The sequence below is a fragment of the Rhipicephalus microplus genome, chromosome X (genome assembly GCF_043290135.1).
Source record: "Rhipicephalus microplus isolate Deutch F79 chromosome X, USDA_Rmic, whole genome shotgun sequence".
NCBI classification, from domain to species: domain Eukaryota; kingdom Metazoa; phylum Arthropoda; class Arachnida; order Ixodida; family Ixodidae; genus Rhipicephalus; species Rhipicephalus microplus.
Window position 1 is genome coordinate 311,511,625 of NC_134710.1, and position 20,896 is coordinate 311,532,520.

At 46.0% G+C, this 20,896-nt stretch overlaps 1 protein-coding gene across 3 annotated transcripts in view; it reads right to left on the reverse strand.

Annotated features, from left to right (window-relative positions):
* Window positions 1-20,896, reverse strand: part of Sec31 (COPII coat complex component secretory 31) — a 170,543-nt gene that overhangs the window by 21,145 nt on the left and 128,502 nt on the right. For all 3 annotated transcript variants that reach the window (XM_075879503.1, XM_075879502.1, XM_075879501.1), the window contains 4 exons: window positions 19,790-19,970; window positions 18,001-18,080; window positions 13,599-13,744; window positions 5,386-5,574 (listed from right to left, as the gene is read on the reverse strand). In XM_075879503.1, the coding sequence (XP_075735618.1) occupies window positions 5,386-5,574; window positions 13,599-13,744; window positions 18,001-18,080; window positions 19,790-19,970 (596 nt within the window). The remainder of the gene's footprint in view (window positions 1-5,385; window positions 5,575-13,598; window positions 13,745-18,000; window positions 18,081-19,789; window positions 19,971-20,896) is intronic.

Here is a 20,896-nt window from a genome sequence, read left to right on the forward strand (position 1 = left end):
AACAACGTTGAATAGTAGTTTCTGTAGGGTGCGAGTGATAACCTATAAGATACATAACGTCTTAAAATTTATTATACTTGGAGCATATAAGCAGTCATAACAAGCTTAATAAAATGAATTATTTGAAGATAACATGTTCTTTTAGTGGGGCCCTGGTACACTTTTTCAAGCAGCCATGGAGCCAGTAAAAGTGTTTGTTGCCTCACAAATTTACCACCCCAAAGTTTCTAAAATCAGGCCAGTGTGAGCGGAGTTCCAAAAATTTGTCGCACGATGCAATTACATTCTCTCTTCTCATCCCGACGAAATAGCTGGAAGCTAAGCAGGGAAGAATGGCACGGTGAAAGAAAATAGGTCACACGCGCCTAGTGACCTTGAGCACCTTTTTTTTCTTCGAATGCGCGGCTTTTCAGTCTGATCACACACGTACTCGTGGACAAGCGGCGGCCACGGTAACGACAAGCGCGCCATGCTCAAATCAACCAATGGCTGTGACCAGATCCGTATGTTCCTTCTTGGCTGTGACAAGTGATTTTCGAGCTTGTGTCATTTGACGAGGGAAGAAAGCAATTTTCAGCTTTAAAAATTTATTGTGAATTACAGGCTGCGTGCTGCGCAATAATATTTGCCTGGTGTGTTCTCGGTAGCCTCGACTACCTATCGGCAGTGTTTTCTAACCATGCTTAGTAAGTGTTGCAGGGCCCCTTTCAATTTGAGGGGGGGCTTCGCGGCAAAGCGAATTTTTTCTGGATAAGTGCTTACATGGCTTAGCACCCCTACATTGCAGTGAAGCAACCTTTACAACCGGTTACATGCAGTTTAATATACACCTATGCATTTGATGCGAATACTTTGAAAATGATATATATATATATATATATATATATATATATATATATATATATATGGGAAAGAAGTGTATACTTAAGGGCTCGTTTTTCCATGTTTTGACACAATATTAATGAGATCTAACAGACAAAAATGCCAAAGAAAGTTATTAGATCCAGTTGTAATGTAAATGCACAGAAAAAAAAGCGGGTGAAAAGATAACTTGCCGTGAGCAGGAAACAAACCTGCGACCTTCGAATAACGCATTCGATGCTCTACCACTGAGCTACCACGGCGGCTATCCCCGCAGTCACTTTATTGGGTTTATATGTGAATTTAAACGTGGGACCGCTTTAACCCACTTTCTTCACATATACATTACAATAGTGTCTAATAACTTCCCCTATACATTCCTTGACATTACTGTCTGTTAGATCTCTCTCTCCCTCCCCCCCTCTCTCTCTCTCTATATTATACATATATATATATTGTGGGCATTTGTTACTTACATCGTTCATCGTTCTCATCCCTGCATGATCATAATCACCATCATGCGCTTGTCTCTGTCTTCATTGCCATTCTGTGTCATCATCATTGTCATCGTCTGTGTACTGGCTCTGCCCGTTCGTTTTGAGAGGTTTTTCCTCAAATAAACGCTGATGCAACCAAGACTACCAAGACTTCATACGGGGTGAAAGTGGATTTTCGGTCCTCTGACTTCCCGCTGTCCGCTCTACCCCCTGAAGCTTCGTTCAGGCCGCCGCTTACGCCCACTGTCAGGCAGCATGTCCTAGACCGAGCGTGCTGGCACTGTTGTCATCAACCACGCACCGCCGCATGCTGCCCCTCCTACTTACATACACAGACATCAGCGGGAACCCCCGCTCTTCTCTGGTCTTCGGGGAGAAGACGTAGAAGACTGGCTTGATGACTACGAAAGCGTAAATGCCGCTAATAAGTGGGACGAGGCCGCCAAACTGCGTTACGTCACTTTTTATCTGACCCAACTGGGCTACCTTCCAGCAGCAGCTGTGACACGTTTTTGGAACACCGGACATTCGATCAGCCATCACGAAGAGGACACTCGATACACGCCAACAACATCCCTGCGAATCGTACACTTCATACATCCAGGATGTCCTCGCTCTGTGCCGGCGTGTCAATCAATCCATGCCGGAATCGGACAAAGTTCGCCATATATTGAAAGGCATTGGGCCTATTGCCTTTAATGCCCTCGCTGTGCAAAACCCAGCTACCATCGCTTATGTCATGATGACATGCCAGTGCCTTGATGCGCTGGACTCAGTTCGTCTCAAACCGGACATTGGCGACCACGACTCCACGTCTCATGGCCATCTGCGTGACTTCATCCGGGACATTATACGCGAAAAATTGCGGTTTATGGGCTTCACACCTCCTACACTGCGTCCTACACAGTCTTCGGGAGTGCCCTTGCGTGACATCATCAGGGAGGAACTTACATCCCTGACCGGCTCTGCGCCCGTACTGCCACCTGCTTCTCGCCCTGTATCCACGTACCCTCATGTTGCTGCCGTGCCTCCCAGCGACGCACACGCAACATTGCCGCTGCCATCCTACGCGTCAGTTGCTTCCGCTCCCCCGGTGAACTACCGTTCCGTGCCACCTAACCCTACTTCGGCCCACCTGACCGCGCTATCTCCAGGTGCCCCGAACGCTTTCTAATCCCCCACCGTGGCGCTCGTCTCGTCCTGTCTGCTACTACTGTGGCTATCGCGGCCACACATCTTGTTTCTGCCGAAAGCGCCAGCAAGATGAGCGTCAGAACGACGTGCACGAACGGGATTTGTACACTGGGGCGTCTTATCAAGGTCGGCGTTATTCGTCTCCCCCGCACCGGTCTCCATCTCTTCCGGCATCGGCTGCATCGCTGAACAGCCGAAATACGAGAAGCCGCTCGCTTTTGCCCTTCCGCCGTTCCACTTCTCCACTTCCGCCCGCCTCATTCTCCTCTGATATTCATTCGGAAAACTAAATGATGCAGTTTGTGCAGGAAAAACTGCATTCGGAATTAGAACTAAAATTCCTCCATCAGGCCTGTGTAACATAGTTTCTATGGAAGTGGAAGGAGTGCGAGTCGATGTTTTGGTGGACACAGGTGCACAATTGTCTGTGATACATGCTGATTTGTGTGAACATTTAAGGAAAGTAATGGCGCCTTACGATGTCCCCACGTTAGTTGCTGCCAAGGGGAACGTCATTTGCCCTTCCGCGTTTTGTATTGTCTGTGTTTTCATCGACGGCATCCGCCATCATGTCCAGTTTGCTGTCCTGTCCCGCTGCTCTCACCAACTAATTTTGGGGTGGGATTCTCTATCCTCTGCTTCCGCAACGATTTGTTGTGGACAACGCAACATTCACCTCACTGACGACGACTATCAGAAGCCACTTCGTCTGGTCGCTGCGAAAGACATCGAACTGCCGCCACTACAATAGCAAATTGTCAGCATTACGTCCAACGACATCTATCACGGTGATGTATTCGTCTCACCTTCACCACTTTGCATTCATAAATGTATACTTCTTCCGTCCAGTGTCGTTCGTTTTGGCAATGGCCTTGCGCTTGTCACCGCTGTAAACTCTACACCGGAAAAGACCTTACTGCCACAGGGCTCTACTGTGGCTCGTGTTGCCGACTTCAAGCCTGTATTTGTCATGCCACTTCTAGCCATTGCTTCCAAAAACCCTTCCCTCGATGAGCATGTTTCTTCCTCCGCCTTTACCACCGCTATCAGCAGTGACCTGACGAATTCACCGAGGCAGCAGCTGCTCGCATTGTTACAGAAACATGCATATTCTTTCGATAGTTGCTCGTCTAAGCTGGGCCGCACTAATACTACAGCACATCGAATTCAAATCGTTGGGACATCTATTGTACACCTTCGACCCTACCGCGTGTCTCTACCTGACAATGAAACTAATGTTTGCTGCAACTGCTGCGCAGGAAACCGTGCATGGTCGCTATCGTCTCGTTCTTCGATAATGAATACGATTCGAAGGTGCGCAGTTTACACAGCCGTAGATTAAAGGCAATATAAAGCCATAAAATGACGTGATGCGTTATGGCTTTCTTGTCCTTCACCTATGGCCACGGCAGTACGGAGCTTCGTGACCTTCAGTTGCAGTTATCAGTTGGCCTCTAGCTAAGCTTTGGCGCGCTCATCGGTGGTGATGTGCACTCGGCAAGCCTCGTCTGAATATCGTATTTTCTTTTGTACTACCTACACCTGCATATAACTGGCACCCCAGGCCGCAAACCGCGGGAGGCAGAAAAAAACTACCCGTGTATTGATGCAAGGCTGCCTTCTTTGCATTTCTATAAAGTCGTGCCAAGAAGCCAACTTCTGTGCCAAAATTCTCGCATAATTCGAACCCGGACTTCAGCTCCAGATTTCCTGTATATTTTGTTCACGTTATACGCGAGAAAATATTTTCACTCAGTGTTCGACAAGGTACATCTAGAGCTAAATGCATGTGCTTGCAGGAACCAAAAGACAAGTTATAATCATTAGATCTTACCAAATTTTGTGGTCTATAGACGAAATTTCGTTACAACAAAATTCTGCGACAATGTATTTTTTCACGCGTTCCGTCAGTTTTATTGTAGCGGGATTTGACTGTATGCTCAAAAAGTGTTGCAGGGCCCCTTTACGAAAACAATGCTCTTTTGCACATTTACTGCATCAAGGCTGATGTTAACAGCCAAATGGCTACAAACGCCTGTTCCGCACGCCAATGCCTGAATGAAGGGCTAGCAATGTGACCTTAAAACATATCTCTAAAGGTTGAGGACTGGAGTTGGCACCCTCCTGTATACAGTACGCATTATTCTGCAAACCTTCAGGGGTGCTCTGCAGACAGTAGCTGCATGGTCAGCATGCATATTAAAACGCTGAGTAGGGCGGGAAGGAAAAACTCATCGATCCTCCTCATCAAGAGCAATGGCTTTTGACATCACAGCTAACAAATCGATGTGGCAGAGTTGATACTCCATTAGACAGACTTGGAAGTTGCACCACCTCCTGGCTTCTGTATGGTCAAAGTGTATCAGTGGAAATAGGGGCAGAGTTTCGTTACACTTTGGAAAAGCTGTTGTGGTTTCCCAAGGCTAGGAGGCTACAGAACTCCTGGTGTAGGCAGCAAGACATGGAATACAGGACAAATGTGAACATGCACTAAAGCACAGCAAACACAATTGATTGAACCATCATGTATTACAGAAGGTACAACAGTCTGAAGCTATAAAATAAAGAATATAAACCCACATTTCTTGAGAATTCAGCTTTTGTGCCCCCATAAGCTTATGTGACTAACTGAACTTTACCTAAAAATATTAATTTAGACACACAACAGCTATTATGCAATGTCCACGTAAGACCCCATCTGCCTTGTATATTTTGCTGCAACCCTAACCAACAACCAGTTTTAAGCTGCCGGAATGTAAATCAGTGTCCCTTGAAGAAACTGTCGTGGCATAGATAAATGCAAGCAGTGTGAGCATACTAAGTGCTTACACACCTGCTGTGGCAGTGCCTGTGCTCCTGAAGGCAGTGGCTGGGAGGCAAATTGTGGCATTGGTGGAGGCACATATCCACCCTGAAAGGTCGGTGGAGCTGCTTCAGGCATAGCTGGTGCTGGGGCACCAACAAGAGGTGCCGTGATGGGGGCTGCCATGTCAAATGTTGGCACAGATGCACCTTGCGGCCGCTGTAGAGAAAAAGGTGATGACAAGCTGCAGGATTAATGTACACTACAGGGCTGGCATTAGACATGCAAGCATAGAACAGATGCCCTCGTACAATGCGTGCCATAAATGTAAATCCAATCCCCAACAATATACAATGAAACCCTGCTGTTACGCTCTTCACTGCTGCCTTTTCTCAACTGTTAGGTTGTCTTTCATCGGTCCCGGTATAGCTCTCATAGAATTCCATGTATTATGAATCGTCCTGTTACATCGCAACTGTGAGAACAGTTCTTGCATGATGCGTCAAAACTAGGCTTGTGCGAATTTAAGGTACTGGGCTGCTGACCCACAGGTCGCAGGATCGAATCTCGGTCGCGGCGGCTGCATTTCTGATGCAGGCAGAAATGTTGTAGGCCCGTGTACTCAGATTTGGCTGCATGTCAAAGAACCCCAGGTGGTCAAAATTTCCAAGGCCCTTCACTACGGTGTCTCTCATAATCATGTGGTGGTTTTGGAACGTTAAACCACATATCAATCAATAGGCTTCCGGGAATATTTGAATGCTTCGAATATTCGAACGAATAGTAGAGTATTCGAATTCGCTTCAATTTGAATTTAAATTATCGAATATTTCGAAGTATTCGATAGGAACGAATAGGTCTATACAGTTAAAGCTCGTTAATTCAAATTCCACAGGAACGCTGAGCGATTTCAAATTAAACGAAATTCGAAATAATGAAAGTGAGCAAAAATGGGTGGATTTCGGGGGTGGGGGCACGAAAAATATTTATTGGACAAAAAAGTCGGCGATGATCATCCGCTTCTTTTCTCTGAATGCCACAGCTGCGGCTCTCTATTCTAGCGCGCGGACGCGGCGCAGGGAATCCTCTTCACCCTCTTCAAAGCTGAAGAAGAGACGCGCCACATTAAGTGCCTCTATCACCGCAGAAGCTGACGAGTGCACAGGCGCTTCGTCATTTTCGTCTTCCTCGCCTTCTGGCTCTTCAGCAACAGGCTGCGCACCGGCTACTTGAGCGATAATGTCCTCATCAGTGAGGGCACCACACACCAATGCACCGGTGTCAACTTCAACATAATCGGCAAAACGTACGCCCCGAAGAGTGTCGCGCAATGCCACTGGCATGAGCTCCTCAGCCCCATCCACGTCGACATCACAACTATCCTGCGCACTTCCAGCTGCAAATCCACTGTGGCGGAAACAGTTTGCGATTGTGGTCGCGGTCACCTGTTCCCATGCGCGCACCAACATGTGCATGGCAGTAAGCAGCGTAATGCCGAAGTGCTTCCTGTCACCCGCGCCCAAATCATTCTCTCCAGCACGTGACACCTATAAAAGCACTTGATGTTCCTTATCACACCCTGGTCCATTGGCTGTAGGGCCGCAGTCGTATATGCTGGAAGGAACACTAACTTTGTTGCTCTCAGCTCAACGTCGACTTTGTGCGCCGAACAGTTGTCGACGACAAGAAGAACGCGTCTGCCGCCCAGTTCCATTCGCCTGTCGAATTTCAGTAGCCACTTCTTGAATAGGCCACCTGTCATCCAGGCTTTCTTGTTTGCGGCGTACTCCGTCGGCAGTGACCGAATGTTTTTGAAGCACCGTGGCTTGAGTGCTTTGCCAATCACAAAAAGGGGGACCTTTTCCGTACCGGTCATATTTGCGGCAACCAGAGCAGTGACGCGCTCTTTGCTGCACTTGCCGCCGGCACAGCTGTCTCCCTTATAGGTGACAGTCTTGTCTGGCTGCAACTTGAAAAATAACGCTGTCTCACCAGCGTTAAACACATCCTGTGGTGAGTAGCTCTCCAAGTATTGCTGCAGGGTGTCGCTTCTCCAAGTAACACGTTTCGGCGTCCACTTCCTTTGCCTCGCCAGATAACGTGCGGAATACGAGGTTGTGCCACTCCCTGAAATGATGAAACCATCCCTCGGAGGCGACAAAGTCTTCAATGTCCAAGCGGAAATCGGCTGCCTTGGCCATAATGATAGGGCCACTCAATGCGATACTCTGGGCTCTCATTTCTTTAACCCAGATTATCAAAGCTGGCTCCAGTTCCGGGAACTTCGCTGTCCTTAGCCTTTTTCTACTGGCGCCAAAATCCTCGGCTTCATAGGCGTTTTCAATGGCCGTCCTGTTGCATATGTAGGTTGACAACGTGCTCGGAGGTATGCCGCGCTTCCTTGCAATTTCGTATTTGCTCGAGTTCCCTTGGTCAACCTCTCGCAAAATCTCCACCTTCTCCTTGACAGTCTTCGCGCAGTAGTTTCCCCGCGGCATCTTGCAACTTCGATGCGGAATAGGACGGCTTGACAGTGTGAACGAACAACGTGCTCGAGGAACAAAGTGACGCTGCCAGGTGCGGCCTAGGATTGCTAGGATAACTCCGCCGACTCCTCAGCGTCCCGCGGGTCCCGCATACACAAGTGGCGCCTGGCGCTGAGATAGCGGGAGGGCTACAGAAAAAAAAAATTGCTCCCTGGATTTTGGAGGCCATACTTTGCTCGCCCTTTGCTCGGAGGCCATTTGAAGCTTGAAAAAACCAGCCGTGCCACCTATTGCTCGGCCCTAAAAGCTCCCACTAGTGTTTGACCATGATGACGCTCGACGGCACGCGCTTCAAATTATTCGTAGAGGCAGCAATTTCTGTTTGAATTAATGAATCGTTTTACACATGGTTTCCTATGCACAGCAGACCGGACTGCGGCGACCATTTCGAATTATCCAAAATTTCGAATTAATGAGGTGTGAATAAACGAGCTTTCACTGTATTATTCCCCATGAAACTGCCTGTAAGGGTGGTTTTCATGCAGTATAGTGGTGCTGAGCCGTGAAAACACCTCTACAAAAAAAATTTGCTGTGCCGCAAAGCGTCACTTAAAATTTAAAGGGCCCTGCAACTCCTTTTCAGTATGGTCAGCAAACGCTGCCGATCGGTAGTCGAGGCTACCGAGAACAAGTGAGCTAATATTATAGTGCAGCATGCAATCTAGGATTAACAATAAACTCTCAAAATTAGATAAAAATTGCTCTCTTCTCTCGGAAAATGAGACATAAGAGTCAAAAATCGCTAATCACAGTCATTGCACCAGCCATTGGCTGATTTAGGAATGGGGCGCTCGGTCGTTACTTGGGTGCGGCGGGTGGCCACGACTTGTTCACGCGTACATGCCCGATCACACTGAAAAGCAGCATATTCAAAGAAAAAAAAAAGAGAAAAAATGCTTAAGGTCACAATGCGCACGTCACGCGTTTTTTTTCCCCATGCCATCTCTCCTGGCTTTGCTTCAAGCGCTTTCGTCGGAACAAGAAGAGAGAATGCAATCACAGCACGTGGAAAATCACAAAACTCCACTCATACTGGACAGATTCTTAAAGTTTTGGCGGCGGTTAATTCGTGAGGTAATAGGCTTCTTTAGTGAATCCATTCCATGGCTAATTGTAAAGCTGTTGAGAGACCCTTTAAATGAACATATGATCCTCAAAACGATTGGTCATTTTTCTAAGCTTAAAAGCTTGTTTTGTAGACTTATACATTCTAACTGCCATGAATAATGTTCCGTATTTTACAAGTTATCACTTGCATCCTACTGAAAGTCAAATCCTACTACTTATCGAAGTTGTTTCGACTTCCTTTGATCGGCAAAAAAAAAAAAAAAGCACTCGCATAGAGACCTTATTTCAATTTAAAAAAAATATTGTGCAGGTTAGTTATGTTATGATAAATATGCCCATTTTTCTTTGTATATCACGTATACTATTCAAATTTGATTAGAAATTATTCGACCAAAATTTCTCTTGGCTACGAACCTAAAATCCACTATTCGCACAAGCCTAGTCAAAACCTAGTGTGCCGAGCCCACCAGGGAACCGCTATTTTAATTTGACGTTTAACAGTCTTGGCCTGCCTTGGCCACGGAACAAGCTGCAAGAAGCCGCAGGCGAGTTGAAGAGGCCGCCCCTAGATGGCCATTTGTGAAAAGAGCTAGTATCACCATCACTGTGCTTACAACAGGAGTTTCAGTACGGAATGCTGAAAGAGCATGACAGTCCCCCCGCTGCACGCTGTAACTTGTATTCAGTCGCTGTTGTGTGCACTAAGCCTGTTAGCATTGAACTTGTCAATGCAATCTTTGTCAAGCCTTGACGGCGTCGTGTAAGTGGAAAGCGCTTTTCCTTGACGAAAAGCTGGACGTATTTAAAGCAATCATCAAGCAGCCAGCGCGAAAAAGAGTCGGCATCGCCAAAGACCTTGGACTGTCACTGTCAACGCTCAATAGCATTGTCTTGAAGCGTGCCGAGATTGATGGGAATGCCACTCTCTTTGGCCCGAAAGCTAAGCAAGCTCGTATATCTGGCACATCGAACTCGAAGGGGACAACAAAAAGTTCCATATACAGATAATTCAAAATACAAAATATGCACATTTCAGGCCTAAATTGAAGCGTTTCAGGCCTCCGAAATCGTTACAAGCAATAACATAAGCATTTGCTTACAGTATAATGAACAAGATGTGAACTACAAGTTACCACACTTTATATCGCATGAAGATAGTCCGTAAACTTTTCTTGCTTTTTGTGCACGGTCATGTCCCTGTCATCCTCAACACCATTGAAGCTTTTCAATTAAGCGAATTCAGTTCCTTCAGCCACAACAGCGCTGATTGACGCAGAACGTCGATGCAAGCTTTGAAGCACGGCAAAAGGTTGGTTATCAGCGGTAGCGAAGGCGTTGGCATTTTTCATAAACGCACGGATACACTTCCATGGAACTGGCAACGGCAGTCATGATCTCAGCATGGATGCAGTCAGAAACAGCTACAGTTGAGCCCGACTATATCGAATCCGTTTATATCAAATTATCCTGTATATCGAACAATTCCTAAACACGGTAAGTGTACATTGAGAATATATAGCAAAAGTTACTGTTTTATTGAACGAAAATAGCAACGACAACTGATATACCAAACTCCATGTGCCTGAAAAGTGCCCCAGCAAGTTGGCTTTCGCTCGCGGTGGCGGGGAAAAGTGCCGGCGCCACCCTAGAAAAAGTTGGTTAGACCCGGTTGTGTGCGGGCGAACACCCCCCTCCAAGAAATTATCCTGGCCCGCTTGCAGCGCTTACAGCCTATCAGAGGCCGTCGTGCTTTCTCCGAGGCGCGGAGGCGGTAGAAGTGAGCCCCATTTTTTCTTTCTTTATGCTTTAGTGACTGCTGCTGCCGATTCAGCGTGGTCTGTGGTGTTGCCCGTTGGTGCTCTGTGAACTGAATTGGCGCGCTGTCATCATGGCTTGCACAAAGAGGCAAAATTTGCCGTTCGCCGCGAAACTCGAAATCATCAATCGGATTGAGCACGGTGAAAAGAAGTCCGACGTAGCCGCCACGTACAAAATTCCAAGGAGCACGTTGAGTACTATTCTGAAGAACAAGGCAGACATCAGGGCCAAGTCGGACAAAAGGCCAAGTCGGACAAAGGGCCAGGTGCCCGTGGCGCCCGACGTGTGCGCGCTGCTGTGAACGAAGTTGTTGAAGCGGCCGTTTACGAGTGGTTTGTGGACGTTCGGTCGCAAAACATCCCGGTTTCCAGCCTTATGATCGAGCAGAAAGCCAAGGACCTTGCTTTTCTGCTTAACAGGAATGATTTCCAAGGCGGTTCAGGCTGGCTTCAGCGGTTCAAAGAATGGCACGACATCGTTGGCAAAGCTGTTACAGGTGAAAGCAGAGCAGCGGACCTGGACAGCATAAAAAAATGGCTCGAGGAAAACTGGCGAGATATCCCAGCTAGATATAAAGCCCAAGATATGTTCAATGCGGACGAAACCACTCTATTTTGGCAAATGTTGCCAAACAAGACACTTGTGTGTCGTGGCGACAAGACAAGCGGCGGCAAGGCAAACAAAGCTCGTGTGTCCGTGCTGTTGGCAGCTAATTTAGACGGATCGAAAAAGCCTCGACCTCTGGTTATCGGGAAAAGCACGACACCGCAGTGTTTTCGAAATGCGCCGTCGCTTCCAGTTACCTACCAAGCAAACTCAAAAGCGTAAATGACCGGGGAGCTTTTCAGCAGATGGCTATCGTCATGGAATGATGATTTGGTAGGCAAAAATTGCAAGGGGTGCCTGCTCGTGGACAATTGTTCATCGCACCAATGCAGTACAACCTTCAGCAACATTGAGCTGCGTTTTTCGCCCCGAACACTACGTCTGTACTGCAACCACTGGATCAAGGCGTTATACGCACAATGAAAGCCGGCTATCGGAAGCGCCTGGTGAAGGGGCTGCTGCAGAACCTTTGTGTCGGCAGGGAGCTTAAGATAGACTTGCTCGGAGCTATTTCTATGTTGAGTAGATCATGGGCAGATATCAAGAAGGAGACGATCCCGAACTGCTTTAGGCATGCCGGCTTCCGCATGCCTGGTGATGACACCCCAAATTCTGACAGCACTGAAGACACCGCAGGTGTTTCCGCCGAAGTTTAGAACGAGCTGGCAGAGTTCCCGGGTGCTATCGACGGATGGAAATTCGACGAGTTTGTCAGTGCGGACGATAATGTCCCCATCATGGGCCAATTATAAGGATGAGGATTACATTGCAGACGTCGTGCCGACCACGAGCCAAAGCGACAGCAATATGTAAATCGATGATGGCCCATTGCCTACATCCTCCGAAGTGATCAGTGCACTTGCGTTGGTCCAGCGCTATTGCTTGAATGTGGAAGGTTGCGGCCTCAGCTGCTCCAACTCGTTGGACAACGTGGAGGCATGCCTGCTGTCGCAGGCAGCGAAGTCGTTGACACAGAAAAAAATCTGAGACTATTTTGTTCCACAGTAGGGCACGCAAGTAAGCCACCATATTAATAAAGTACTTTTCTTCTAGTTTGTTATGTGCCTTTGTGTCAAAACCTATAGCGGGCCTATATCGAATTATGCCATATATCGAACTAATAAACGTTTTTTGGCGAGTTTGATATACCCCGGTTCGACTGTATGTCATCTGCACCGATAAAGTCGCTCACTGTCTGAGATGGTGCCCGGAAATGCTGATAAGTTGCAGAACTCACTAAGGCACAATACGTCGTCATCAGCAGTCATGACGCACCCAAACTCGTCACCTGGCCCGCAAGAAAATGTTGCGACGATGCTTTACTTGAGGTCCCTTTAAGCACCAGTTTTTAGCGCTATAATTTTTATCGCTACGCAGAAATCAACGTTGCGTTCAACTCTTAAATGAAGATTTATCAGGAACGAGGCGAGAAGTACACAAGTCCACAAGACGCATAAGACAACGCTGAGTTCCCATTAATCCCACCGCCGACATGTTGGTGATATCGATGTCACTTGCGACTTTGTAACAAGCTGGCAGTCGCTGATTTCAGCTGCTTTGGTGCGAAAAGCTAGAAAAGCATAGCCTCCGAGACTTGATTTATAGAACGACGAACGCTAAAATTTGTCATGAGGTTGCACATATCGAAGGTCATCAATTTCAGGCACAGGTGCCATTCTGCATCAACAAACAAGGGAATGCGAACATTGCAGCAATATCACCGAGTCACTTCACATTTTCATTTTGGTATCCTCGGCAATCAGTATTTTTGAAAAACACTATGTCCAAGCGTAAAGACCTGCAGATTGTGCATCAAATATACCGGTGCACTTGCAAGCGCGGCGCAACAATCCAGATCAGTGCAATAGAATAACACTGCCTTTTCGTCACCTGCTGAAGAAAAGGGATCAAGAACTTTTAAGAGCGTTGCCAAAAATTGATCAATATTTGCTAGGAAAACGCATTTTCTGGGTTTCAGTGCAGCGCAGTATTCCATATAGCGGATGTCCCACTGTGTGGAAGTTCAATATATGGGTGCACCAGTCCCATACTTTTGCATGGGAATTTCAAGGGGGTTCCTCAATTGTTCTATATAGCCAATAAAACTATATATCCAAGTTAGATATATCCGGGATCGACTGTATACAATATGGTAAATCTTTCATTTGTATACTAGTTCCCAAGGAATGCTGGTTTATGTCCTACCTTGGCAGACTGCTTCACATGAGGAGGGTCATTCCAGCTTGACTTGGACTGTTTGTCCGGCAAACTGGAAGATGATGAAGGAGCTGCACTAGATGCTGCAGCTGATGGCGGCAGCTCGCAAGACTGGATGGATGCATTTGAAGAGGCTGCACCAAGAAAAGAAAGGAAAAGTCCACAAAAAGCATGTGCGACAACGATGAGCCAATCAAATCGCCACAGGTAGCTACAGTTAAATGGCCACTGATAGATACAGTTACAATTGATCAATTGAAAAGCCAGTGCCACTCAAATCACTGAGGCCAATGATGATTATTAGAGAGAATCTTGGCAGAAGGGCCAGTTACGGCAAACACTGGAAACATGATACGAATTGATATACGTACATGGCTTTTTTATACAATACAGTTTTATAATACCGTAATTACTCGATTCTACCGCGCCCTCGATTGTAACGCGCGCCCGGTTTCCACGACAAAAAAAAAAAAAAACTAAGACATCGATTGCAACGCGCACCCATTTTTCTCGTTGGCCCGCTTGATCACACCACTCGGGAAAATGACTCCTTTTGAGAGCGTCTTCCGTTTAAATATGAGGTACGGGGGAAGCTTGTGCCTATCTGACGTGCAACGGAGCATTGCTGTCACTCTAGTTTTACCGTGGCCCGATGTCAGCACACGAACTTACTTCGCCCCCTTCTCCTTGACGGTTGTGGTGCCAGGCATGTCGAAGTAAAGAGGCGTCTGATCGGCATTCCCGATTTGCCCAAGCAGGTAGCCGTTGTTGTGCCGCAAGTTTAGGAGGAACCTCTGAAGACCGACGCTTCTCTTCGTACTCCTCCAGCAACTTCCGGCATATGCCCGTTCGCCTTCGGAGGGAAAAGCCTTTCCTCTTCATAAAGTTAATTAGCCAGCACCTGCTCGCTTTAAACTGGCTCTGCATTAGCCTTTTTTCTAAGGCTAACTGCATAGCCTGCACTTGGAGCACTTCTGTCGTCACGGGCCGCTGTGCCGCTCACTGCTTAATCACATACTCGCCGAGCAGCTCTTCAATTTGTGGAAACCGACCCTGCTGTGGTCCACTGAAGCTTTTGCGTGAATCTTTGCTGTCGACAATATTCTGCTTTTGTTTCCGCCAGTCCCGCACGCACGTTTCGGGAACTCCGAACGACCGCGATGCGACCCGATTTCTGTCCGTTTCGGCACATGCGATGACTTTTCTTTTAAAAGCAGCATTGTGGAACACTCGTTGAGTTTTTGGAGTCGGCCCTAGCAAGCCGTCGATGCTAATGTACTACAAGATGACGAACTCCTCAGCACACGTACGAAGTGCCGCACATGGGAAACACATAGGCAGAAATGGCCGACGCGCTATGCTGACGCACGTAGGGGGCGGCCATTTTGGAAGTGCCGATGGCAATAGAATGGCCTTATTCATTTTTTTTTTCGTACTCCATTCTAACGCGCATGCGATTTATGAACTCGCTTAACCAGAAAAAAGGTGCGCGTTAGATTCAAGTAATTACGGTACGCTAAAAGCTCGTGAACTCAGGTTCTACAGGACTGGAAAAAATGTCCAATTTTACCAAATTCCCAATTATTCAAAGAATCAAGAAAAATCAAATGTCTATTAAGTAAATAAATTCATTTTCTTGTAGTAAATGTAAATGTACTAAATGTAGTAAATGAGCAAAAAAGCATTGTTTTCGTAAAGGGGCCCCCCTTCTCCTGTATTTTCTTTGCATATGAGCAGTTTAAAAGCCACAGTTTCCACCTCTAGCAATATTATTCACAATGTGAATGCGGCGAGACCTTTTAATTTTAACCTGAACCTGCTAACCAAAAATTAACCAGAAACGTCATTACCATCATCACCGCACGGTCCACACTGATAGCAATGCGCATTGCAGGCTGCGCTTTCTAGTTGCTGTTGTCCGTGAACACCATTTTCACTTTTTTGCTTCGCACATTTGCGGCACTTTGTGTAGGGTGCAATCTGAGAAATGTTCTGAATGAACTGGGCGGAGACCAAATATGACTGAATTAATGAGAGTTTGACGAAATTAAACAATACCTATGCTTGCCAGAACCAAAGAATGCATTTGCATCATCGAATTTTTTAAAATTACTGAGCATAAAATTATACTGTACTACTATAACACAGACACCTGTCATCTTTGCAAAATCACCACAGTAAGTGAAACGAGTAACACTAAACAAATTCTAAGTTAAACTATATTACGAACTAACAAACTAACTAAGTTAAACAAATTAACAAACTTATTTCATAATATTTTAATTACCATCCTGAAGTGCACGCATAACACCCCGAACTAGAATTGTGATTAGTCTAGCTGGTCCACTGCGTTTGCAATCGATGGAGTCATTTGATAAATGCAACTTTATACAAGACATGAAAACTCTCCAATGATTGCAAGGATGATAACATATTTGTTTATTCATAGAGTTAAATTGCAGCCAGAGTGACTATGATAGATATCAATTAAAAAAATGCTTCACTCAGTAGCAATAAAGCTGGCTAGTTTTGATAGAATTGGAGCTTAAAAATTATTAGCACATTCAATTTTCATATTGTTTAGGTGCTCCTATATCAGTTTTAGGATAATTTTACATAGTACCCGTAGGACGTGGTACTTGAGGAACCCTGAAAGCCAAATTTTCGCTTGAGACTTTTTTACTGTAATTAGTAGCCTTCTGCTGAGCCTTCTGCTGAAATTGAATTGTAAATGCTCTAACATGTCATGTAAATAATGCTAGCTTTGCTAATTTAGACCAATTTAGCCTCACTTCGAAATGTCCACCTAAAATGGTAAAAAATCAGCATGGCGAGAGCGCAGTTTTTTCAAATCGGGGCACTGAGTATTGAGAGATTATCCTGTTAAGAGCATGTTCTTTCAAAAAAAAAAAAAGAAGAGCATTCCTGGCATGAGCAGCCGAACCTACCCTGTGACAACAGAGTGAGAGGGGCGAGGAACAATAGCCCTGATTGAGTGCCAGTTGTAGTATTGTGTGCACCGTGAAATTTCCGAGATTTTGACATTTGCTCTTCTTGTGAAAAGTCTCACGAGGCCTCCGTCTACATCGTACTAGCAGCGATGTAGTGAGGAGCTGCCAACTCGTATGAGCACTCACTCTTACTTTGAAACCAAATTAAGATATCTTAAGACAATGTTAACAGGTCAGAAATGCCTATGTCTACAGGACAATCAAGCAACGCAAGCATCTCAAAGTTTCGATTTTGGTTTCAAGGGCCCTTCAAGCTGGAAACATATTACAATCACGGTGAACTCGAAGGGGCCCGAAAATTTGTTCGAATTAAAAGAAGTTCAAATAAATGAAAGCTAAGTAAACGGAGGGCTCTCCATGCAGTGATGCATGTGCATTGAGCTAACACACAAGGGGGAAGTTTCAGAAGACTTGCATTTATTCACAAATCGCAGGACATCCGTCATTATTTGAAGTAATCAGAGATGCGCGTCTGCACACATTTGCCTTGCAGCGAGTCAATTTCGCAAGCAGCTTGCAAAGCATGTCTACTTCGGCTTCAGCATTCTCCTGGCAAGAGAAGTTGTGCGCGGCAATGTCCAGCGCCGACATTCTCTAAAGAGGACGACAACAACGACTGCATCTTCGCTACTACCCTCTGTGCCAAAGCTGGAGCGTTACAAGCACATGACGAGAAAGTAGGAATGTCTCACGCGGAGAGAAGGATATCGGCAGTTGAGAGAAAACCAATACTCCATGGCAGCATCTTTCTCTTTTTTTTTTTTCTTGCTCTCTTTGCGTTTACGCGTGTCGTTGAAAGGAAAAGGGTTACGTGGCAGAGACGGGAAAGAAGAAGCATGGCGCCGACGCGTGAGAGAGCCACTTTCCACGAAAGTTCCCTCTTTTTGTTCCCCTCTCTCTCTTATCGCGCGGCATTGCAAGAAGAAGGGTCTTTACGTGACACGGGCAGAAAAGGGAGAAGCGTGGCACAGGCAAGTTGCAGATCGGCATTTGAGAGTGCAAACATTCCACCACAGCTTTTTCTTTCCTTTTCCTTTCCTTCGAGTGCAGCATTGAGTTGTCAAAAGTGCTGCCGCGGGATTGGGTGGGGTGCTGAGAGCATTATCGGAGCGCGGTATGTTCGCATTAACCGTCGCAAGTGCTTGCACGTTCGAATTACCGGGCATTTTCGCCCTTTGGGATACACATAGCTTAGATGGGACCTCATTATGAGTTCGAATCAAGCGGAAGTTCGAATTAAGTGTGTTCGAATTATTGAGATTAGACTGTATTTAGGCACTACATTTTGTAATTATCTCTCAATACGACGTATATTTCTATGTTCAGTTCCATGACAAAGAACGTGTCAGGGAATGCTTCATTGTTTGTGATGAGCTTACCTGCTGACGCACCATAAACATTTGCATACTGTGGAGCCACTGAGTTTGCCAATGTATAGGTAGAATTTTGGTCTCCAAATCTGGAAGACAGAAGCATAAAAGAGAAGAAAATATTAGGCACCAGTAAATGTAGCACCAAAATGTTATTACAGAAACAGTAAACCTCGAGAAAGCTGTCAGACCGTCGTATTGTGGTCATCGCCACTGCCCGCAGCGCCATGGTTCATGAAGCGGCCATCTTGTTTAGTCAATGCTGAGGCATCACATTGACAGCATCGGCTAACTAGGTCTTTCATTGCGATGTGTCAAGTCGCACGCTGGGTTGAAGTCTGGCTGAAGTTGATAGAGCGCAACTGGACGCGAATGAAGTAGAACGCTCAAGCACACACACAGTGCTGTGTGTGTGCATGTTCTGCTCCGTCCGCGTTCAGTTGCACTGTTCAAACATAGCATGATAAACCAACTAGTCCGCCGACGCACTGTGGGTCGATTCTGCATACGTTTTCACAGCTGATTTTGAGTGACGTTTCCACAGCTGATTTTGAGTGTTGTGGTGGCGACGTTTGATGATGGCAACTCACGGCCCCTACCGAATGCTTGAACTGGTAACGAAAGTCTTGAAATTTCAAGTTGACCAGAGCGGCACCACCAAGCGAAACATCGCACAAAAGTACGGCGTTAAGCCTAACTCGCTCTCGTAGTTCATCAAGTGCAAAAAGGTGAACTCAAAAACGGTAGTTTGGCGGCTGCTCTTAGCGACGTCCATTTTGAAAAATTCGTTGCCATGGACAGCAACGTTGATATATGTGATCCACTAATGAAAAGAAGAATTGTGCAGATAGTTCGGCTAGTGGACGACGACATAGAAACGAACCGCCATCGAGGACTACCAATGTTGCTGCAGGTTTTGCTCTTGCGCTGCGATTTTTATGTTTTCTTGAAGACAATGCTGAAGAAGCACTTCGACGTGTCTAGTGCTTGTAAAACTTGCTAGCCGCAGAAAGGTTGGGCAAAATAGGATGACAGACTATTTTCTTAAAGAACTGTCAGATTTGAAGCAATAAAAGTGCAGTTTCTTGAGCATTTTGCTTAATCGGAAGTTTGTCTCATTAGAAGTTTTTTGCAGTTCCAGTGAACTTCGTATTAAAAAGAATCGACTATATTTGTTACAATTGCACAATGTGAGTGATAAGATAATAAAACCACCCACGTCACCAGCTGTACTCTAAAGTGCAGAGTAGTGCTCGATGAGGGAGGTAGGTATCCGGGGTTTAACGTCCCGAAACCACCACATGATGATAGACATCGTAGTGGAAGGCTTGGGAAATTTCGACTACCTGGGGTTCTTTAACGTGCACCCAAATCTGAGCACACGAGCCTGCAACATTTCCGCCCCCATTGGAAATGCAGCCGCCGCAGCCGGGATTCGATCCCGCGACCTGCGGGTCAGCAGCTGAGTACCTTTAGCCACTAGACCACTGTGGCGGGGTGCTCGATGAGGGAGCCAAGTGCAACAGTACGGGACCTTGAAGTGCCTATAAAATTTAGAAAGTAATAAACTGCTTTGCCAATATCACACCATCAGGTCTGTAAGCTGCCGAAGGAAAGACATGTTTTGGTGCTGCGTTCGTTATCATAAGATGGCAAGGCTAGCCAAATTGCTACAATACAGCTTTTTTTCATGATCCTCGATATCAATAAATGCACATTTCATTGTGTACTTATTTTGTGAAGTAAGCCGAATAAAGTAAAATCTAATAATCAAAGCACACTGTGTAAATGGGCTTACCCCTGGTCCTGAGGGTAGTACGCAGGCATTGACTGAGAGTACGACTGCGGCACATAGTTTTGTGTCGGTGGAGAAGGGTAGGGAATTTGCACTTGTGGTTGATAGTAGCTCTGTCCATACCCTGGCTGCTGTTCATTGTAAACACATGGGTCATGTACACTTGGGTATCGAGACCGTGCACCTGCAAAATATTATGCACATATGGTGAACAACGAGATACAGGCATAAAGGTGACACATATTTTCAGATTACACTGAAGCTGTTAATTCGAAATGGTACAAGAAATCTATTGTAGGTACGGCGAGCCCATGCCGCGTTCTCATGGTGCGGGTGTCCTCCAAGTGACTACTAGTGAAGTTTCGCATCTTCATACTGAAAAGTGGAGCACCAGCCTGAAGCATTCATGACCTTCACTAAACGAATTGACTCCCCAGGAAGCCTCCATGCGAATTTGTGAGTGACAAGGAAAGTTTTCTGGCTGGTCAAACAGGCAAAAAAAGCAATAGTTACCGACCACTCTGCGAAATGTCCAAAGCTACTGCTTTTCAACATACTTGATAGCCATCCACATGTGTATGAGCGTATATTTTTGGGATGGTATCGTAAGACATTTAGACATGGCAAGGAAGTACAGACAGTGCAGTCATAAACACAAAAGCTAAATACTATTTTGCTGCATCATGCAGGGAGCCTATGAACTTGCACAATAGATTGCTTTGCTCTGCCCCATGGTTTTGGAGGCACTCTCTCTGTTTCTGCGAAATATTACATCAGCAATGCCATTCAGTCAGCTTAACAGCCCGTAGACAACAGCATTTTGGCGACTGCACAGAAACCTACTGCTTGGAAGTGGGAGCTCCTGCATGCATGTCAACCCTCTCAGATCATGGAAGCAATAAAGCAGTGGTTGTCCAAACATTCCCATCACACCTAATTTTTTTGCTCTTGGACAAATTTCTGGCCAACCATGAAGGGTTACGATTACCATAGCTCGAAGGGTTGCCATAAGCTGCCTTGGCGGCAAAAACTTAGTTCACTGTCTCTTAAAAACTGTACAGTGTGCAACGGATAAAAAAGATAATGGCACTAATATTAGAAGACTGGATA